Source organism: Centruroides vittatus, unplaced genomic scaffold, assembly GCF_030686945.1.
Source record: "Centruroides vittatus isolate TY-2023 unplaced genomic scaffold, ASM3068694v2 scaffold_1519, whole genome shotgun sequence".
NCBI classification, from domain to species: domain Eukaryota; kingdom Metazoa; phylum Arthropoda; class Arachnida; order Scorpiones; family Buthidae; genus Centruroides; species Centruroides vittatus.
In genome coordinates this window covers 92141-110137 of record NW_027122682.1, presented here as the reverse complement: position 1 = coordinate 110137, position 17997 = coordinate 92141, and the positions used below count along the sequence as shown (strand labels likewise).

The 17997-nt window shown below is 31.6% G+C and overlaps 1 protein-coding gene across 1 annotated transcript in view; it reads right to left on the bottom strand.

Moving 5' to 3' along the window:
* Positions 1-4942: 4942 nt before the first annotated feature.
* The window catches only part of LOC136987369 (uncharacterized protein C05D11.1-like), a 38631-nt gene continuing 25576 nt past the window's right edge, over positions 4943-17997 (bottom strand). The window contains exons 12-22 of the mRNA XM_067285101.1: positions 17140-17283; positions 12541-12714; positions 8667-8769; positions 8340-8473; positions 8005-8271; positions 6898-7049; positions 5873-6059; positions 5666-5809; positions 5418-5581; positions 5155-5310; positions 4943-5089 (exon numbers count right to left, since the gene is read on the bottom strand). Of these exons, the coding sequence (XP_067141202.1) occupies positions 5002-5089; positions 5155-5310; positions 5418-5581; positions 5666-5809; positions 5873-6059; positions 6898-7049; positions 8005-8271; positions 8340-8473; positions 8667-8769; positions 12541-12714; positions 17140-17283 (1713 nt within the window). The 3' untranslated portion in view covers positions 4943-5001. The remainder of the gene's footprint in view (positions 5090-5154; positions 5311-5417; positions 5582-5665; positions 5810-5872; positions 6060-6897; positions 7050-8004; positions 8272-8339; positions 8474-8666; positions 8770-12540; positions 12715-17139; positions 17284-17997) is intronic.

Genomic DNA, 17997 nt, shown 5'->3' with positions numbered 1-17997 from the left:
AGTAAAAATGAATTTATAAATATCAAACTACAATAAAAAGAAAGAGACGGGGATTATTGAACACATTAAGGGTGTTGAATTTTATTACAATTCTAATACTTTGCTGGTTTATAAGAATAGAATGTAAACCAGTGAAGTATTAGGATTATAATAATTTTCAACACCTTTATAGGTCCAGCAAAAGATTTTTAACGCTAACATTTTTAGTCTGTTTAAATAACCTTCTTCGGGATAAAACCACATAATTAGTATTGAACATAAAGTAAAATATTACAAAAATTTTAAATAAATATTTTGAGAACAGAAATTAAAATAATATGTTTACAGATTCATATTCGTCAAAGAATTTTTGCTGGTGTTGAATTTTATTTGAGTATGGAACTTAGTGTATTTTCTGTATGTGTAGACGAGGCAGAATTATAATAAAACCTCTTGTTTATGCAAAAGGCAGTTAATATGTTACAAAATTTTTAAAATATGGATTTCCATATAAGGTAGTTAATGGAAAGCAGTTATCATTTTGTTTAACTTTGCAGGTTTCGAGCCCTTAAAGACATTTGGAAACAAATCATCCAATGTATGTGAAAAAAGCTGTAGTATTACAGTAGACCCCCTATAACACGGTGAAAAAATTGCGATTATGTTCATATAACATGCTAAAAGAGACTCATATAACACGGTAAAATGTCATTGCCGACTCATGTCGCAACAGGATTGGTCGAATCTGAACCAAAAGTGGACATTGCACAAACCGTTGAGTTTAAACGAGCAGCGGACCTACTGAAAACCATTTATTATTTAACGGCCATAAAAATTATATTTATATTAATGATGTCTCCAAAATTCAGCAAATTTTTCGCAGAAAAATAACTTATTGGGAAACACGCACCCGCCATTCGACGAGCCGCTCCGCGACAAAAACAAGCTTAAGCAATGGCGTCGTCGAACGGTGCACACTCGGTAAGTAATCCTACAATTTTTTGTTGTAGCATAGTTTATATGGATTATTCCCAAAAAATTATACGTGATTTGGAAATGTTGAGTCAAATTAGTCTAGAATCGGTTAATTTTAGAAGGAAGAAAACCTTTCAAACAGCCTTTACATTAATTCAGCTTTCAAAATTCAGCAAATTTTTCGCAGAAAAATAACTTATTGGGAAACACGCACCCGCCATTCGACGAGCCGCTCTGCGACAAAAACAAGCTTAAGCAATGGCGTCGTCGAACGGTGCACACTCCGTAAGTAATCCCTAAACTGCACGCATGCCGGGCTGTAATTGGCTCATGTATTTAAGTGACTCGTACAACACAGAATTCATATAACACGGAACATATCTACCATGTTATAGGGAGGTCTACTGTACTGTGAATTTTTCAAAAGAAAAAGTCCGACTCCCTCGAAAAATTTGAAAAAGTTTTTATTATTAAAACAAGATATCTAAACAAAAACATCTGAGATGTAAAAAGTTTGAGCTTTGTTATGATGGATAACAAATTGAATAAAAATCATACATTTCAATGATATTTTATTCTTACAAGCATAAAATTAAGTGATAAAAGTAAAATAGTTCTATGAAGAACCCCACAACTTTGACATATGATCTGGAAGTTTTGCCAGCACTTCATTAGTAACAAGAGAGGCTTAAGTTTAAAATTTGAGCTTTCTAGACCTAGTAGTTTTTTCTCTAGGAGTGTTTGTAATACCAAATGAAGGAGAAACAAGTAATATAAAAAAAAATTTTTAAAGTCAATTCCTACTTTGGTCAACAAAGAAAAATTTTATTTTAGTTACTTTTTATTGAATAATTACAATTAACATAAATATGTATATACATATGACAGAATCACAATATTAAGTGGCAAAATAGAAAGAGAAATCGGAATTGAACCCAAAGCATAAAATTTCTTCAATTTTATTTTTTGAGAAAAATCCTTCATTCTAACCACTAAGCCACAGCTGCTAACTCACTCTCGAAAATCATTTGGATTAAACGTCTACTTAAAGCAAAAATTTTCAAAAATTTATTGATTTTTCGCAAGAATTGAACTCTCATTCTTCATCTTCACGTGAAAAATACTGAAATCCTTGCATTTTACCGATTGAGCTACTGCCTGTTGATTTCAATTTTCATTACAAACTGCTAAAACTCTATTTAAAGTATTAATAATTAGGTTAATGTTACCCGTGGTATCGAAGATGGCGACGGGGAAATTTTTTTCCCTAGATACTAGACGGCGAAGGGAAAATTTATTAATTTGCATAATGCGACAAATAGTACGGGTACGCCCCCTAACGTTTAGATCACTCGGTATTCTACTTCGAGATTATCCATTGTTAATCTGCTTCCAGATTATCACTCGATAATCTGATTCGAGATTACCGGAAACGCGGCCATCTCGAACGTAGGGAAAAAAAATTTTCCCGTCGCTGTCTAGTATCTAGGGAAAAAATTCCCCGTCGCCATCTTCGATACCACAGGTAATATCAACCAATAATTAAATTTAATTAATGAATTAATATTTGAAAAAACTGTATTAACATCAAGTGTCATCCACTACAAGTTTAAAAAAATGTATTTGAATTTGAGTGGATGAATAAAATCTATTTTATTAACGATTGAAAATTTGAACAAGATATATTCAAGATATATATATATATATATATAGGGAGAGTGTGAACTAATAGTAGGAATTTAAAAAGGAAACAGCTTTTTTTGGTGATTTTTGTACTTTTCAATTGCTTATATTTCATCAATTCCTTTATAGAAAAATCTGAAATTTTGTACACTACCCTAAGAAAACAATTTTCTTTTGAACAAAATATTCCAAATTACTATAGCATTTCCTGAAAATTATCAACTGTGATTCCTATACATATAGTCTGTCAGAAACTTTTTTACTTTGCGTTGAGTCGCTGCTGTGACTCTCAATAAAATGAAACAGTGCTTTTAAAGAATGCTAATTGGATGCATTGGCAAAAAAGCAGTCAAATACCAAACATGAAGGATGTGAGCAGCACTCGAAAAGCTAATTGTCCATACAAAAAGCGGATAATTGAGAGCTCTGGGTGAAGTTCTTCCTGTCCTCATCTGTTTCTCTCCTGATCTGGACTGGGAGCCATTAGCTCTGGGTGAGAGTAGATTATGGTACCTGGCAATTTTGTTTTTCTTCTACTAGATTTTGTATTTCTCACTACTTAACTTTGGTCTGATGAGAATGGATGTGTTGTGAATTTAATCTGTTCCAGTAAAAATATAAGCATTGCATTCTCAAGTACTTACAGGCAATCAAAGGAGGGAGGAGTTGCAAAATGAGAGTATATATGGAGAAATAAAATAGGAACCATAAAATGATTACTGTGGACTAGAATAGAGGAACATAGGAGAGATATCAGGACAATGAAATTACTATCATGCCAAGTTAAGAAGCTTAAAGTAAAGAGAATATAGCAAGATGAGAGAGTATGAGGTTGCTGATAAAGAGGTTAGAAGGTTACAGAGAAAGCACGGATATACAAAAGGAGTTTGAGAGCTAAAGTAATCAATGGCACAGACTGCAAGACTTTGTGCTTGGAAGTAGCTCTTAAATAATGAGTATAATTAATTAGGATGATTATTTTTTTTCTTTGTTCTCTTCTAGTTTTGGGGCTTTATGTAATACTAAAGTGGAATAAGATGTAGAGGGGTAAAATGGGTTATTTTCATAAGGTGATTTTAATTGAAAATGTATTGTTATAGTTATCATTTTTAGTGCTAATGTGATTTACATGATGTGACAATATAGTTTTCCCTGGGACCCAAGTCTTATTTACTTTTTAATAATACCAAAGATTCAATATCCAATATTGCTTAGTTTAATAATAATACAGTAGAGCGTCGATAAGTGAAACGTCGGTAAGTGGAATGGCCGGAAAGTGGAACGATTTTCAGTCGGACTGTGTCGTGCTGAATCGAATGTTTTTGATACTAAATTTACTTCTAAAGTATAATTTTCATGTTTTTTATATTCTTTAATATATTTATTTTGTTTGTACAAAATGCAGAAATAATTTTTAACGATACGATAGCCTCGATGATTATTATAAAAATTTTCGTTAGGCTTAAAATCGACGAAAATTCAACACGAAGCGACACGCAACGGAGAAAAATTCAACAGGAAGCGATACGCAACGGAGAAAAATTTGAACATCGGACAGGTTAATGTATTTTTTCGTACAAAGTCGGAAACTGGAACAAATCATTAACTGGAAGGACCCCAGTCCCCAATTGGTTCCACTTATCGACGCTCTACTGTAATAATAAAAAAATATGAACAAGAAGATGAGATATTAATTTTTTTAAAAACTAACTCACTCTGGGAAGAGTGGGTTAAACTCACTCATCAAAGGGTTAATCTATTTCTCTGAAAGTTAACCTATTTCAGCAAAACAGATGGAGTATTCTGCATATACAGTATTTTTCTCATTTGAATCTAAAATGTTATATAGTCTAATTAGTTAACTGCACTGGATTTACTTATTATTATATAGAGTAAATCATTGTTATTGAAACAAAATTTCTGATCATTCAACAATATTTTATGTTCTTGAAGATTTAATGTGATAAAATAATTGTTATGCAGGCCTATTCTATCAATAAATTTGCCGCGCGATAAATACCTAATTTCATAATTATGTAATGACTCAAAAATTTTCCTATAAGTTCTTAAAATCAAGAATATGCTTGAACCCGAACTTTCACCATGTTTTCTGAAATTGGCACTAAATTGAGTGTTACTAGACTGAAGTATCTCAAACAATAAGAATTATGTAAAGTAATGATGTTTACACAGAAGTAGAAAGTGAGAGATTTATTACAATACTAATAATTTCTTGCAATTTATATTTTCGGATTATTTGTAAGTATGAAGGAATATTTTAGTTCTCTATTATTTTTCAACTTACCTAATTTAGCAAATTCCATCATATATTTTGTAATCATAATCATATTAAATATAATAATATCAATACTCCTTTGAGGAACTCTCGTCTTGTATTTGAGAAAACAAACAATCATCTAAATTGTCTATTACATTCAAGTTACGATCCATTCTGAAATTAAACGCTCGTGTTATAACAAATTTTGTATATTTCGTACACTAAAAAATAAAATTTACTCTTTAAATCCAGAGACGAGTCCTTCAATTTTCGAACTACAGCAACATATTCCACAGGAAGATGTAGTCGGATCAAATAAAGGTAGCAAATATTTGGTTCCAACAGACTGTAGATCTTCTACATTTACCTTAAATATCTGATTCAATAAAGTTTTCCTAAAATGGATACAATTTATTTACTTTATAAAACTTAAATAAAGCTTTACAAATGAAAAAAATATAAATAAATTATTGCTTAATTTAATAAATTTTAAATATATTACCTTGTAAAATCCAAATCAACATCTTGATAATAACAAATCAAAGAACGAAGTGCAATACTTTGTACAGATGTCTCCTTTCGCCCAATCATATCATACACCAGAGAACTACGACTACTTTCCAATAACAACTGATCCCATTCTTCTTTTCCATTTAAAAGATCATCCTAAAATTTATAAATAAAAAATATTTTTAAGCACTTGATATCAAGAACAATAAGAAATGAGATATTATTATGACGACTACTCACAATGTACTTTTTTGTTTCCTTAAATGCAGTAACCAAAGCAGCACAGTGATATAAGCCAAAAGTGATCAATCCGCACTCTTTTTCCAACGTAATTCCAAAATAATAGGACCGTCCCAAGCCTCTTATCATACGCCACAGTGGACCCTAAACATTTAATATATTTTTAATTTTTTGCTTAATTTCTAAACTTATCTTTTCATATAATACCTCTGCTTGGTTGAGATATTTTAATAAGACTAATAATGCAGGATAGTCTGGATGTTTACAAGAACTTATGCATCTCGTTGCCTGAATCAAATATGACGAATCTGCAGATCCAGCGGCTGTAATACAACTCTGAGAAGCCGAAATCGGTAGTGGAAGTAAATATTCGGAAGGGTCCATTATTTTATGGCTTTAAAAAGATATTATATATTAAAAATTGTAAACCGAATAAACTAAATTCAATTATTATATTAATACAGTAAAATAATTTTGATTATGTAGGGTGAATGAGAAAACTTTCATCCTGGTTAATAATTTCCAGTTAATCCAGTTCCATTTAAATCCTGCACCCAGCAAATGGAACAAATACAAAATAAAATAATTTGTTACATTTATATAAATAAACAATAAAGACTGAAGAATATGAAGAATTAAATTAAATCATATATCTCTCTCTGCGTGCCATATCAGAACATCTGACATCGGCAAACACCTTTTCATTGCCTTATTCTATCAAATATTTTGTCAGTCATCTTCAAAATGAACATCTTCTGCAGCTATCACAGTTCAGCCAGAAAACCATACCACTTGTTAACACAATCCTGGAATCATTGTTCCAGCTCCATTGTTCCTAGTTAATGAATATCTCACCAAGAAGGGTAACTCTTATTCTTGTCTCTGGAATCTTTTGCCTGTTTTCTAAAATGAACAGAATTTGAAGGATTATAAATTTCAATCAGTAGTGAAATAAGCCTATAAAAACAACATACAAAGAGTTCCAGGACTGCGTGAACAACTGGTATGAATACAGGCATAAGTGTGTAGCTACAGTAGGAGTTTATTTTGAAAATGGTTCGTTGCAAGAGTTTGTGTTATGTAATAAAATTTGTGCCAAAAATTTTATATTTAACTTTACTACACAAAAAAATGTTGAAATAAGAAAACACTGAAGTTATAATTCACTGACAAAGTTGTGATACTCGCTCTCCTATCAAATATAGAGTAATATTCAATCATTTGACAATTACCTTAAAAATGGCTTTATTGCAGGACTTTCCATTAAATTCTTCCAATAAGAAAGTGAATTTTCTCCAACACTGTTTAGATTAGCTGTCATATGCACTAGAATATTATCAGGTTGTGTCAACTTGCTTCTTAGTTCCTCTAAATCATTGATAACCTGAAAATCATGTTAACTATTAAATTTTTTCATATTTTAATAAAATTTTTAATAAATATATTCACAGTACTGCAAGTAATATATAAAAAAAAATACACGAGTCATCCTTTATAACAGCATAAGCATTTTTCCCCTAACTTTTTGCATCACGATATCCTCAAAAAGTATTTGAAAGAAGAATGATAATTTTAACATGAAGGCCATTTAAAGTATAAAAGAATATTGTTATACGTGTAAGAAAAGAAACTCAAAAGGATTAAAGGATTCGGGATATTTATTCATATTAAGTGCTTTTTGAGATTCTCGATCTCGTGTTCAGATCAATAACGTTCAATATTTTGACAATTTGAACAGAACAACTGTTTATATATAAAATTTTTAACTGTAATACCCCTTTCACACTGGAATTTTTAAGCTGGTTTAATAGTTAAACAGGATTAAATTAAATTTAATACTGCTAATAGAGTTAACTATATTGAGAAATGTTAAGCGACTTACTTCACATCGTCCTCTAGTGATTATACATTATGTTACATTTTAAATAAAATCAAAATTTTGTTATCTCAATTGTGAAAACAGTAGATGTTCTGAAATGTATGCTTCTGTTATCCAAAATATTTAATTAAAGTAAAGCAGTGTGTACTTATCCAAATTTGTGATATTTTTCTTTATTGATATTTGCTTCTGTCATTTTTGTTTTTGAACTTGTGATGGACCATGGTGAAATCATTTTTTTGCTTGAAAATTCATTAAGAAAAATTATAAATAATTGGAATTTAGGCAGGAAATACTGCGTAGAAAAAGAGGTAACGGTTTGTAGATGAATATGAAATATATTTCCACTAAGAATGCAGTAAATAAATAATAGTGGGTAGTTTTTAAGAATATTTTATTGATTAATAAGGTATGCAATCAATTTAAAACTTCTGTTATTATGTAATTATGAAACACTTACCTCATCTGGATTTAATTCAAGAAGTTTCTCAATTTTTTTCAGAAAAGTGTTTTGTTTTAACATACTACAGCATGCTTGATTACTGTCTTCTTTGAACATGATGTTGCTTTCAAGACAACGCGATACACAAAATCCTAATTCTTTACACTTGATAATTCTTTTTAGCATTCTTTTAACGTAAACTTGAATACGGTCTGCAGTAAATTTGGTTTTGTATAGCAACTCACGAATCCACTGAATCCCTTTTTGATACTTTTCTTCTTCTACCTATGATAATAAAGATCGTTATTTATTAAACTACAATTGTCAATAATAAATATGAAAAAAATAATTACTTTAAAATATAAAGTGATCAGTTGAGCAAAGTATCTGGGATCATAAACAGAGCATCCAAAAATTCCAAAAATAGGTCTTTTCTCCAGAGTATCAGCATCCAGTTCAGTGACAACTTCTTCATAGGGCATTAATTCTAACATGAAAAATTTGATAAATAAACAAAGAGAAATTTATACTTTAAAATAAAATCATTACTTTGAAATTAGAATAATGATTTTCATAAAATTTCTGAGAGTATTGCTGTTTCAAATATTAGTTGCTTGTAGCTATTTTAACAGTTAATTTTAAAAACTAAAATATAATAAAAATAAAAAGAATAAACTTACTCCCATTTCTCTCAACAGGTAATTCCATTATCAACTTTAAAAAAAGAGGAAGATAATAACGTAATTTCAGTGGAATCGAAGCCGTATCCATTATTACCCACGTCTTAAAATAAGATAAGTGAATTTTAATATTTGATTTAAAAGTTCTGAAATTTATATTTCACAATAAATTTATTGATATTGTCTAAAGAATTTATTAATACAGTTTCATGTATCTAAAAGCCTTTTACCGGTGCACATATCATCACTCTAAACCAAGTAACTACAAATGTTTTCAAACCTTACTGGTTCTTCATCAGGTAACAGAATGCCCTAACAGATGCATGACGATTCAAAGTTGTGAAGAAATATGATCCGGAACGTTGTCCCAACCCGATGATGTCAATATGGACTTGCGCGCTACGCTTGTTGTGTTCTAACTTATCGTTTTATCTAGTAGGGCTGCCACGTCGTCGATAGAGCTATAAGGCGGATCGTATTTCTTCACAACTTTGAATCGTCATGCATTCTGTTAGGGGATCGTCACCTGATGAAGAACTGGTAAGGTTCAAAAACGTTTGTAGTTACTTGGTTTAGAGTGATTATACATATCTAAGGCTTTTAGATACGTGAAACTGTACTGTTCTCCAGTGTAGATATTCTAACATCTTTCGAATTTATTAATGATAATTTGGCAGTCATTTATATTTCTATATGGGCACTCCTCATTTAATGATCGAGTTTCATTCTAGGTTGTTAAGCACACTGTTCATTAAATGAGGAACTTAATAAAGAAAAGGTCTAAATGAAACTCCAACTTGATAACTGTTTTAATTAGTATCTCTTACCTATTACAGAACATAAAAATGCAATCAGTACATTCATATTAATATTACCACCTATTAGCCCCAAAAATAAAAGGTTCTCCAGCATTGAAATCCCATACCCAGCTGCCACAACAGTGTGAAGTTATGCTGCAGCAAGTTAGAGGATTGCAGAGGTGTGCATTGAAGGTTCGGGCAAGAGCCCACCTGGAGCTGCCTCTGGTGTGGATCTTGGTCCAGATTAATATTTTTGTCATTGAATCCTTTAAATGTTATGCACACTAAAGTACAAATTTATAAATGAAATATGCAGTCTTGAAGATTGTGAATGCTCTGTATAATGAATACTGGTCAACAGCAGGAACTAGACTAATATTAAAAAAGGGGATTCCCTGCAGGGGAGAGCTATCACAAAGGTCCATTTACACACAACAGTGACGTGCTGGCACTAACCGTTCGGTGACAGTGATGTCAAGCACGGCACAGTGATGAGTATTTACACACAACAGCGATGTGACCGTGCTGTCGGTGAGTGGTCATGGACTTTTCTGAGGATGAATAGGCTATGATAGCTATACGTTTGGATGAAGAAGAAAAAGAAATGCAATCAAAAAAGCGTACATCAAACATGGACAAAAAATATCAACAGAATGGATACTCTTTATAAAAAATTGAGATGACGTATCTATATTTTTTGAATATTTTCGAATGTCCCAACATGCATTTCATAGTTTATTAAACAAAATAGAGAAATACTCATTTTGTATCCAATGTCCATGTATTTCGAATGAGATAAATCAAATAAAACAGGGTGTTGATGCACGATTTCAATTAAATGTTCGTCATTCATTGGAAAACAAAATTTACCATCAGTGAAAATATCGTTCCCATCAAATGTACTTTCACGGTATGGTCACGCCACTTCCTCTGCACAGCACTGTGACGGACGAGTCTGGACAGGGTAGTTTAAAACTAGGTCAACGATTTCCCACTGGCTAAAAATCACTGCACCAAGCGGACGTGTCACTGTTGTGTGTAAATAGACTCTAAGTCTGAATGGTCATTAAAAAGATAGGTCATTAAGTGAGGAGCATATGTAGCACATATAATACAATTATTTTTAGAAAATTCTGTGTTAATATCAACTGAAATATGTCTTAATTTTACAATTCTATAATAGCTTTGTAAAGAATTCAAAATTGCAATTTAAAAACTAAAACTTTTAGCTCTTTTCAGAATAGCTTGGATAATCTGAGAAATTCTAAATTCTCCCCCTAAATTATAAAGGTAAACTTTTTAACAGAATTGGTAGTCAAAACAACATACTCAGAACACCTTATAGATTTGCAGCCGTGCTTATTAGGTACTAACGAACGTTTACATCGGAGCCACCAGAAGATCACTCAAGGAAAGGCTGGCGGAACATGAGAGAAATATAAGAAGTGAACAGCCATGCACAGCGTTGGCGACTTACGTCCTGGCAGATCCCCAAGAAGTCCAAGCTGAATGGGCCCAAGCAAGATTAATACAAACAGTTTGCAACATAAAGCACCTCTGTTATACAGAAGCTTGGCATATCTGCAAAGCAAGCCAGAAAGGACAATCTATCAACTTCAGAGAGGCTAGTAAAGTATCTGCAGCCTGGCGCTCATGCGGTATGTAAACGTCAGAAAAGCGGATAAGCGGAAGCTTACTCAAGGACAGAACCCATTAGTTATTGTCTCCGCACAGCTCCTCTCCTTCCCTATGTTCTTTGCGCCGTTCGGTTTGCACCGTATTTTTATGTCTGTATTTTATTTTTAATGTCTCCATGGAGCATATTATTTTTCATTGTCAGTTATTTATTTTTATTTTATTCTCATGTATTGTGTTATTTAATACGCATCGATGTAGAGATGGCACACGCAATTCTCTTTAGAATATTTTTAAAAACGTTCCAAACGCTTGTTCGTTACTGCAAATTGTCTTTGTGTTCGATTTTTTGATATTTCCTGAAGAAGGTCGTTAAATACGACTGAAAACGTTCGTTAGTACCTAATAAACACGGCTGCAAATCTATAAGGTGTTCTGAGTATGTTGTTTTGATAAGTTATGCAGTCTACGATGAATTAGAATTGGTAGTTTTAACATGTTTTTAATAGTTCTAATGAAACATTTTTAATTTTTACATAGGAGTATGAAGCAAAGTAAAATTAAATATAAAAACCAATTATTGTCGGTAATAGGACGTCTGTATATCGTAAGTTTATAAACCTATTGTCGGTAAACCATTTTATTTATATTTTTAATTATTTATTTATTATTTATAGTCAAAAATTGTAATCCTAGTAATCCTGCTGATGAGGGGCATGATAGCCCGAAACACAGGTGATAATCATTATATGTGTACAGGTAGCTTAATAAAGAGAGTCTGTTTTCTTTGAAAACATTTCCTCATTCTTGTGTAAATGCTTAACACCAGTATAATTGTCCTGTTAATGATTAATGTCCATGTTGACAAATATAGGACAAACATTAAGATTTGTAGGTTAATGTAATCCTTGGTGCCAAGATGGCGGCTCGTCTCTGATTCCAGCAAGGAAACAGTGGGACGCACGTTCTAACCTAACCTAACCTATTCTAATAATTTGGTTGCTAATAATTACGGTAATTTATTAAAATAGGTTAGGTTAGGTTAGAACGTGCGTCCCACTGTTTCCTTGCTGGAATCAGAGACGAGCCGCCATCTTGGCACCGAGGGTTACATTAACCGATTTGTATAAACATTAGAAATAAAATTAACTTTACAGTTTAAGTATTGTTTATAAATATTGTCAAATTTTTTACTTAAAATAAAAAATTACCATATTTTACGGACTATAAGACGCACTTTTTTCTTCGAAAAATTGCTTCCAAAATTCAGGTGCGTCTTATAGTCCGTAGCGTCTTATAGTCCGTAAAATACAGTAAGCTATATTTTTGACACCGAATCTAAAAACTTGAATTGTTTTTAAATGAAACAAAATTATTAAAAAAGTAAAGAAAATTTTAGAAAAAATTTTAAGAATATAAGAATAAAAATAAGAACTTACTGTTACAAATTTTGTGTTTACATCATCGAGATGAAAAGAACATGGAATTTCCTGTAACATTTTATCAAAAGTTGGATCTTCCTTACAATTAGTTAATCTTCTAACAGATTGAAATTCTACTTTATCAAATGAAGGAATAGGTATTGACTGAAATAATTCCTTTGGAGGTTTTATCTGGAATTTGAATAATAATTATTTTTTAGCTTCTGTATCAAAAATGTTTAATTTATTAGTAGAAATAACTTATAATAAAGTTAAATTTGCATGTATATATATGACCAAGTAAATAAAATTTAAAAAGAAACATTGGCATTTTCATTTATGAAGTTATATCCTGCATGTTAATTGTTATTAATGCTATTGTGGCTGTACACCATATTTTTTGTAAATATTAATTTAAGTTTAGTTTTAGTCTTCTCCTTTGTTCTTTGTTTCTTCTTCTCTCTAGAACTTTCTTTTATAACTCTTTTCCCTTGGATGGGATGACCAGTTTTGGGAACCACAGAGAACAAAGAGATGAACGAGGCCTGAGGCCAGAGAGAGGAAAGAAAGGACAATCTTTGCCCATACTTGGAAGTGGACAGACATGATATGTGGTGCTCCAGGTTACGATAGGCAACGACCGGAGAGTTCAAGAGATTTTGATGAAAAGATCGGGTTTTATTGTGGTGATGATAAAACAGTGTAGCAACTAAGTGCAAGGAAAACTTTAATGAAGACGAGAACAACAGACCTTCCAAACGGTTCAACGTGGTATCCTACCCAACAAATTGTGGAGTTCGGCAAGAAAAACCCAGGTATTCCTATCTTTACTGTAATCTACCTCCTAGATTCTCTATTCTCTATTAATTTTCTATCCTTAGTTTTAAGTTAGTACCCAAGTATTAGTTACAGTTTTCGGTTTACCTTCATATTGTCATGATCGGTATATGTTGTTATTGTCTGCCGAATTACTGTTTGTGCCGTATTATTGTATATTACTGTGGAGTTGAAATCTAAAATAAAAACCTGCTCTAACACGCGAAATAAATTACTTTGTTTGTACCATACCATCGCATAGTCATTGAAACGTGTTTCCTTTGTTGGTTTACACCAATTTTGAGTGTACTTAACACTATATAAATTTACGAGTATAAAACTTTTATATCCATTATATCATCTAGAAGTTTTATCCTGGTAAATTTATATATTTTGTGTTTTGAAAATCACAGCATAACACTCACTATCACGTATAATAAAAACTTGAACTAACCGATCAACAATAAATTATAAAAATTCATTTAGAACAGAAAGGTTGATTATTTCATTTGCAGAATAATGTTATTTCTTTGACTACCGGGCTTCTAGTAGACAAATTTCAAACAACTGCTGATGAAACATTCAGTTCAAGTCTACTGACAGGTCTCCATGCATGCAAATTCATTGCTACTTAAAGATTGTTGCTATTACATAGCAATTTTCTAGTGAATGTTAGTGACCATTGTTTCAAGAGAAGAAATGAGTCGTGTCAAACTTACTAAATAATAACGATGCATCAGGAATAGTTTGACTATCTCCGGAAACAATGCAAGAAATAAGTGAAGCTTGTGATATGTCCAAGTAAGTTTATTAAATTTTTGGATGAAAATAGACAAATCACTCTTCATCAGTTGGCAGTTAAAGTATGTATTTATTAAGTAATTACATTCTAAAGGAATGAACACCAAACCTTATTATAGTAATGTTTGCATCATTGTCAATCATCTAAACAGATTGCAAATCTAAATTCTGGATTCCACATAGCTTGATCCTTGAGTGTAAAGAAATGCTTGATTAGTCGAAAAGGAGAACCAAGAATTCTTAAATTGAATAGCAAAGTATGATGAGGAATAGATTTGTTATTATGTCCCAGTAGATGGAATCACCAAAATCAAAGAATCTTAAACCTTTTCAGTTAGCTGCACTTAGTATTTTGACGTAAGTATTCTTACACATTTTCTTAGAGATATTTTAACGTATAAGTGAATCACACATTCACCAAATGATTTGGTTTTTTAATTAGTTTTTTATTATTTTGAATTTGTTAATGTATGAGAGCTTCAATCCCATATAGACAAACAAATTTATAGTGAAAGGCAGGACCATCTGCATTCAATTTCACATCCCCAGAGCATTAGGGTGATGCCTTAACTGCCTCAATCATCTGACCGTTCCTCTACACAATGATAGAATATGGAAAAGAATGGAAAAGAAAAAATGCAGCATTAAAATCTCTTCTTTCAGACACTTGGTAAAATGAAATTTATGTCCAAGTGTCTAACTATAAGAAAGTTATAGAATGATGAAGTTAGAAGAAAGGCATAGATTAATACTGTATGAAAGCTTTACTTTTATTTGTTTATCTTCATTAATTATAAAAGCATTCCTAAGTTTTGATGGCTATTTTATTTCCAATAAACAGTAATGTCTGTCACTGTCTCTAATAGCATTGCCATCCGTCCAGTTTTCACCCGGACAGTCCGGTTTTTAATTCATTATCTGGGTTTCTATTCTATTAATTTTGTTCGGAATTTCGTAGAAATTGTGAAATTATGATGAAACAAAGTACTAGCAAATATTTTTATAAAATTTACTTTATTTTTAACAGCAAAAGACTTCACACTCTTGCTGAAACTTAATTCGCCATTTAAGTTGCTCCTACACAAGTCCCTAACTGGTTTATAAGTGGCGTGCATGTTATTCTTTGCATGATAAAATAATATTGTGCATGCGTCAGGGACCTCTGTTCGAACAAACCCGACCTGCCGTCTGGGTCGGCAATTTTGAAAAGGTGACAACACTAGTCTCTGATAATGCCATTTGGAGAACAGCATAACCGTGGCATTTCTGGGCAATACAGTCTTCATTTAGCAGATAATATCTGTAGTTGTCTATTCTATATATAATGTTTGGATCAGCTGGAGATATGTGTTGGTTTGTTTTCCTATATCTATTTCTTGTTGCAAAATATCTGGCTAAGCATTATTGCTCATTTGTATTCTTCCTTTTTTAAAGTTGCCGATTTATTCCAAGCTTGTGGTGAACTTGTTCTCGATTCTATTTTTTCCTTCTTTACTAATAAAAAAAGTAAGCCATGCTGCATGCTTGCATCTACCAAGAAGTCCCGTCCTGCATGAGCAAAAGGCATTAATCATTTTCTATTGATTGTTAAGCTGAAAAAATAATATATGGCCATTAAGTTTACATTGATTCTTTCATCAATTCCCTTGCATTCTACATTAATGACAGCAAATCTTGCATGTAATTTTTTCTTTAGCAATAAGCATTCAAGAGATTTTTAAAATTTTTGCATTAATATTTTTATTTTAAACATAAACCATACATTTTTATTTTAATTATATTTTTTAAAATGATTAAAAGAGATGTAATATGGATGATTAACTTTCCTTTGGACAACTTGTACTGGAATTTGTTAGCTAGATTTTTTGTACAGTATGTGCATTTGTAAAATATGTTTACCAAAAGCAGTATATTTTTGAATATTTTAGGTAACATTACGAAAATGGCCTGTTTACTTTAATTTTTCCCTGTTCTAATAGATTTTCTACAAAAACATCATCCTCAAAAGTGACAGGAAATAAAATTATTTCTTAAAACTGTTAATTGTGCCTATGTAAGTACATGTGTTTGTAGGTACATTTTTCAAATTTCCACTGCAAGAGGATGCTTTACCGTAGCACCATCTAATTTAGGTAGTAAGCGTACAGTCTTGAAAAGCATATTGACATTAGCAGTGGCGTAGTGAAGGGGTGCAAGGGGGTGTATCATGCACCGGGCACCACTCACAGAGGGATGCCCAAATGGTCTCCAAGACAAACTATGTGTTTCTGGAGGGGGAGAGGGGCGCCAATAAAGTGTCAGGTGCCAGTTATGTTCGCTACGCCACTGAACATTAGTTCCAACCTTTGTTGCTAGAGTTATCACAAGAAAACTTTCAATATTATTAAAACTTCTTTCATAGGCCCAGAAATCAAAATTGACAGGACCCCACCTAGTTCCTGATTTGTTCATGCATTTTCTGTGACATAACACAAGCATGAATAATAAAATATGCACTAAAGTTTTTAGGATAAAGTTTCGTTAATCTATTCGACTAAATTGTTGAACTTCTGAAGCGAAATGGTTTCTTCAATATGATAATGCTCGTCCTCATGTGGCCAATCCTGTGCAGTCAATAATCGTAAAAATGGTTCAGAGCACTTACCAGTTGCCACATCCTTATCCATTTGACTTGGCTCAATGTGATTTTCTATTGTCAAATTTAAAGAAAATTATAAATGAAAAGCATTTCCGAAAAGATTAAGATGCTCACGGAGCTACAATTGAATTTTGAAATCATTCGAAAAGTTAGATCCGGTAAGCCTTCGACGCACGAGTGCAATAATAATGAAACAACATATTATTTGAGAGAAAATATTTTTAAAAGGACAAATTTTCAGAAGCTAAACACTGTAATAATATAAATTCTAGCTCTATTCTCTAAATTAAATGTATACTTTACACTTAACTTTAGACTTACTTTACTTAAATACTTTATAATACTATTTTTATAATACTAACATCATTTTTTTTCTTTGCAGCTTGGAGTAATTCTTCTTTAGCTTTCAAGCCTTCTTCTCCTAAAGTTTCTTTTTGCTTAGAAACTCTCAATTCTTCATCTTTTATTGATTTTTCTTTTAATTCAGGACTAGGTTCTCCAATAATCTACAAGATAAAATTATTTTAATTTCGTTTAAATTTATTAAATATAATTTTTATAAATATCGGCATCAATTTCTATAATTATTAAATTTCTTCTGTAATATATCAGAAATGGAGAATCATCACGCAACCATTTTAAGTAAATCAAATCTGTTTTGAGGAATTAATAATTAAATAATTATTATTTCAGCAATTATTTAATGACATTTTTATGCTGATACTAAATATATTACTGTAAAGTTTTCTTTTACTCTAAATATTAAACAATTATGGGTTTTATCTCTCTATATTATTAAACAGTGTAATCACAATCAACGTGAAATCATTGAATACAGAAGCAATTTCTTTATTCTGTCAAAATGTTTTTGGAAAATCATCTTTCCCCCACATTCGGTGATTTATTAAAGCTAGGTGACATGCCAAATTGCTGCGTTGTCGAAAAAAAAATTCTTGGTACACAGAAGATCTTGGTACAGAGCATCATCTCGATGCCCTTGTCAAAGATCTTCTGTGTCATTACTATTGTGAAATTTGAAAGGGCTTTTGTTAGCCTTCTAAGGCAAACACCAAAAATAAAAAAAGAAAGAAACATGCACAGTAAATGTTAAAAAAACAATTTAATTCGTGTGATATAACCACGTACAGAATCGGTTATGGACGCCAACTCTAAAATGGCTATTCTGGCAGTAACCCAAAACATGATTGCCAGCAAGATAA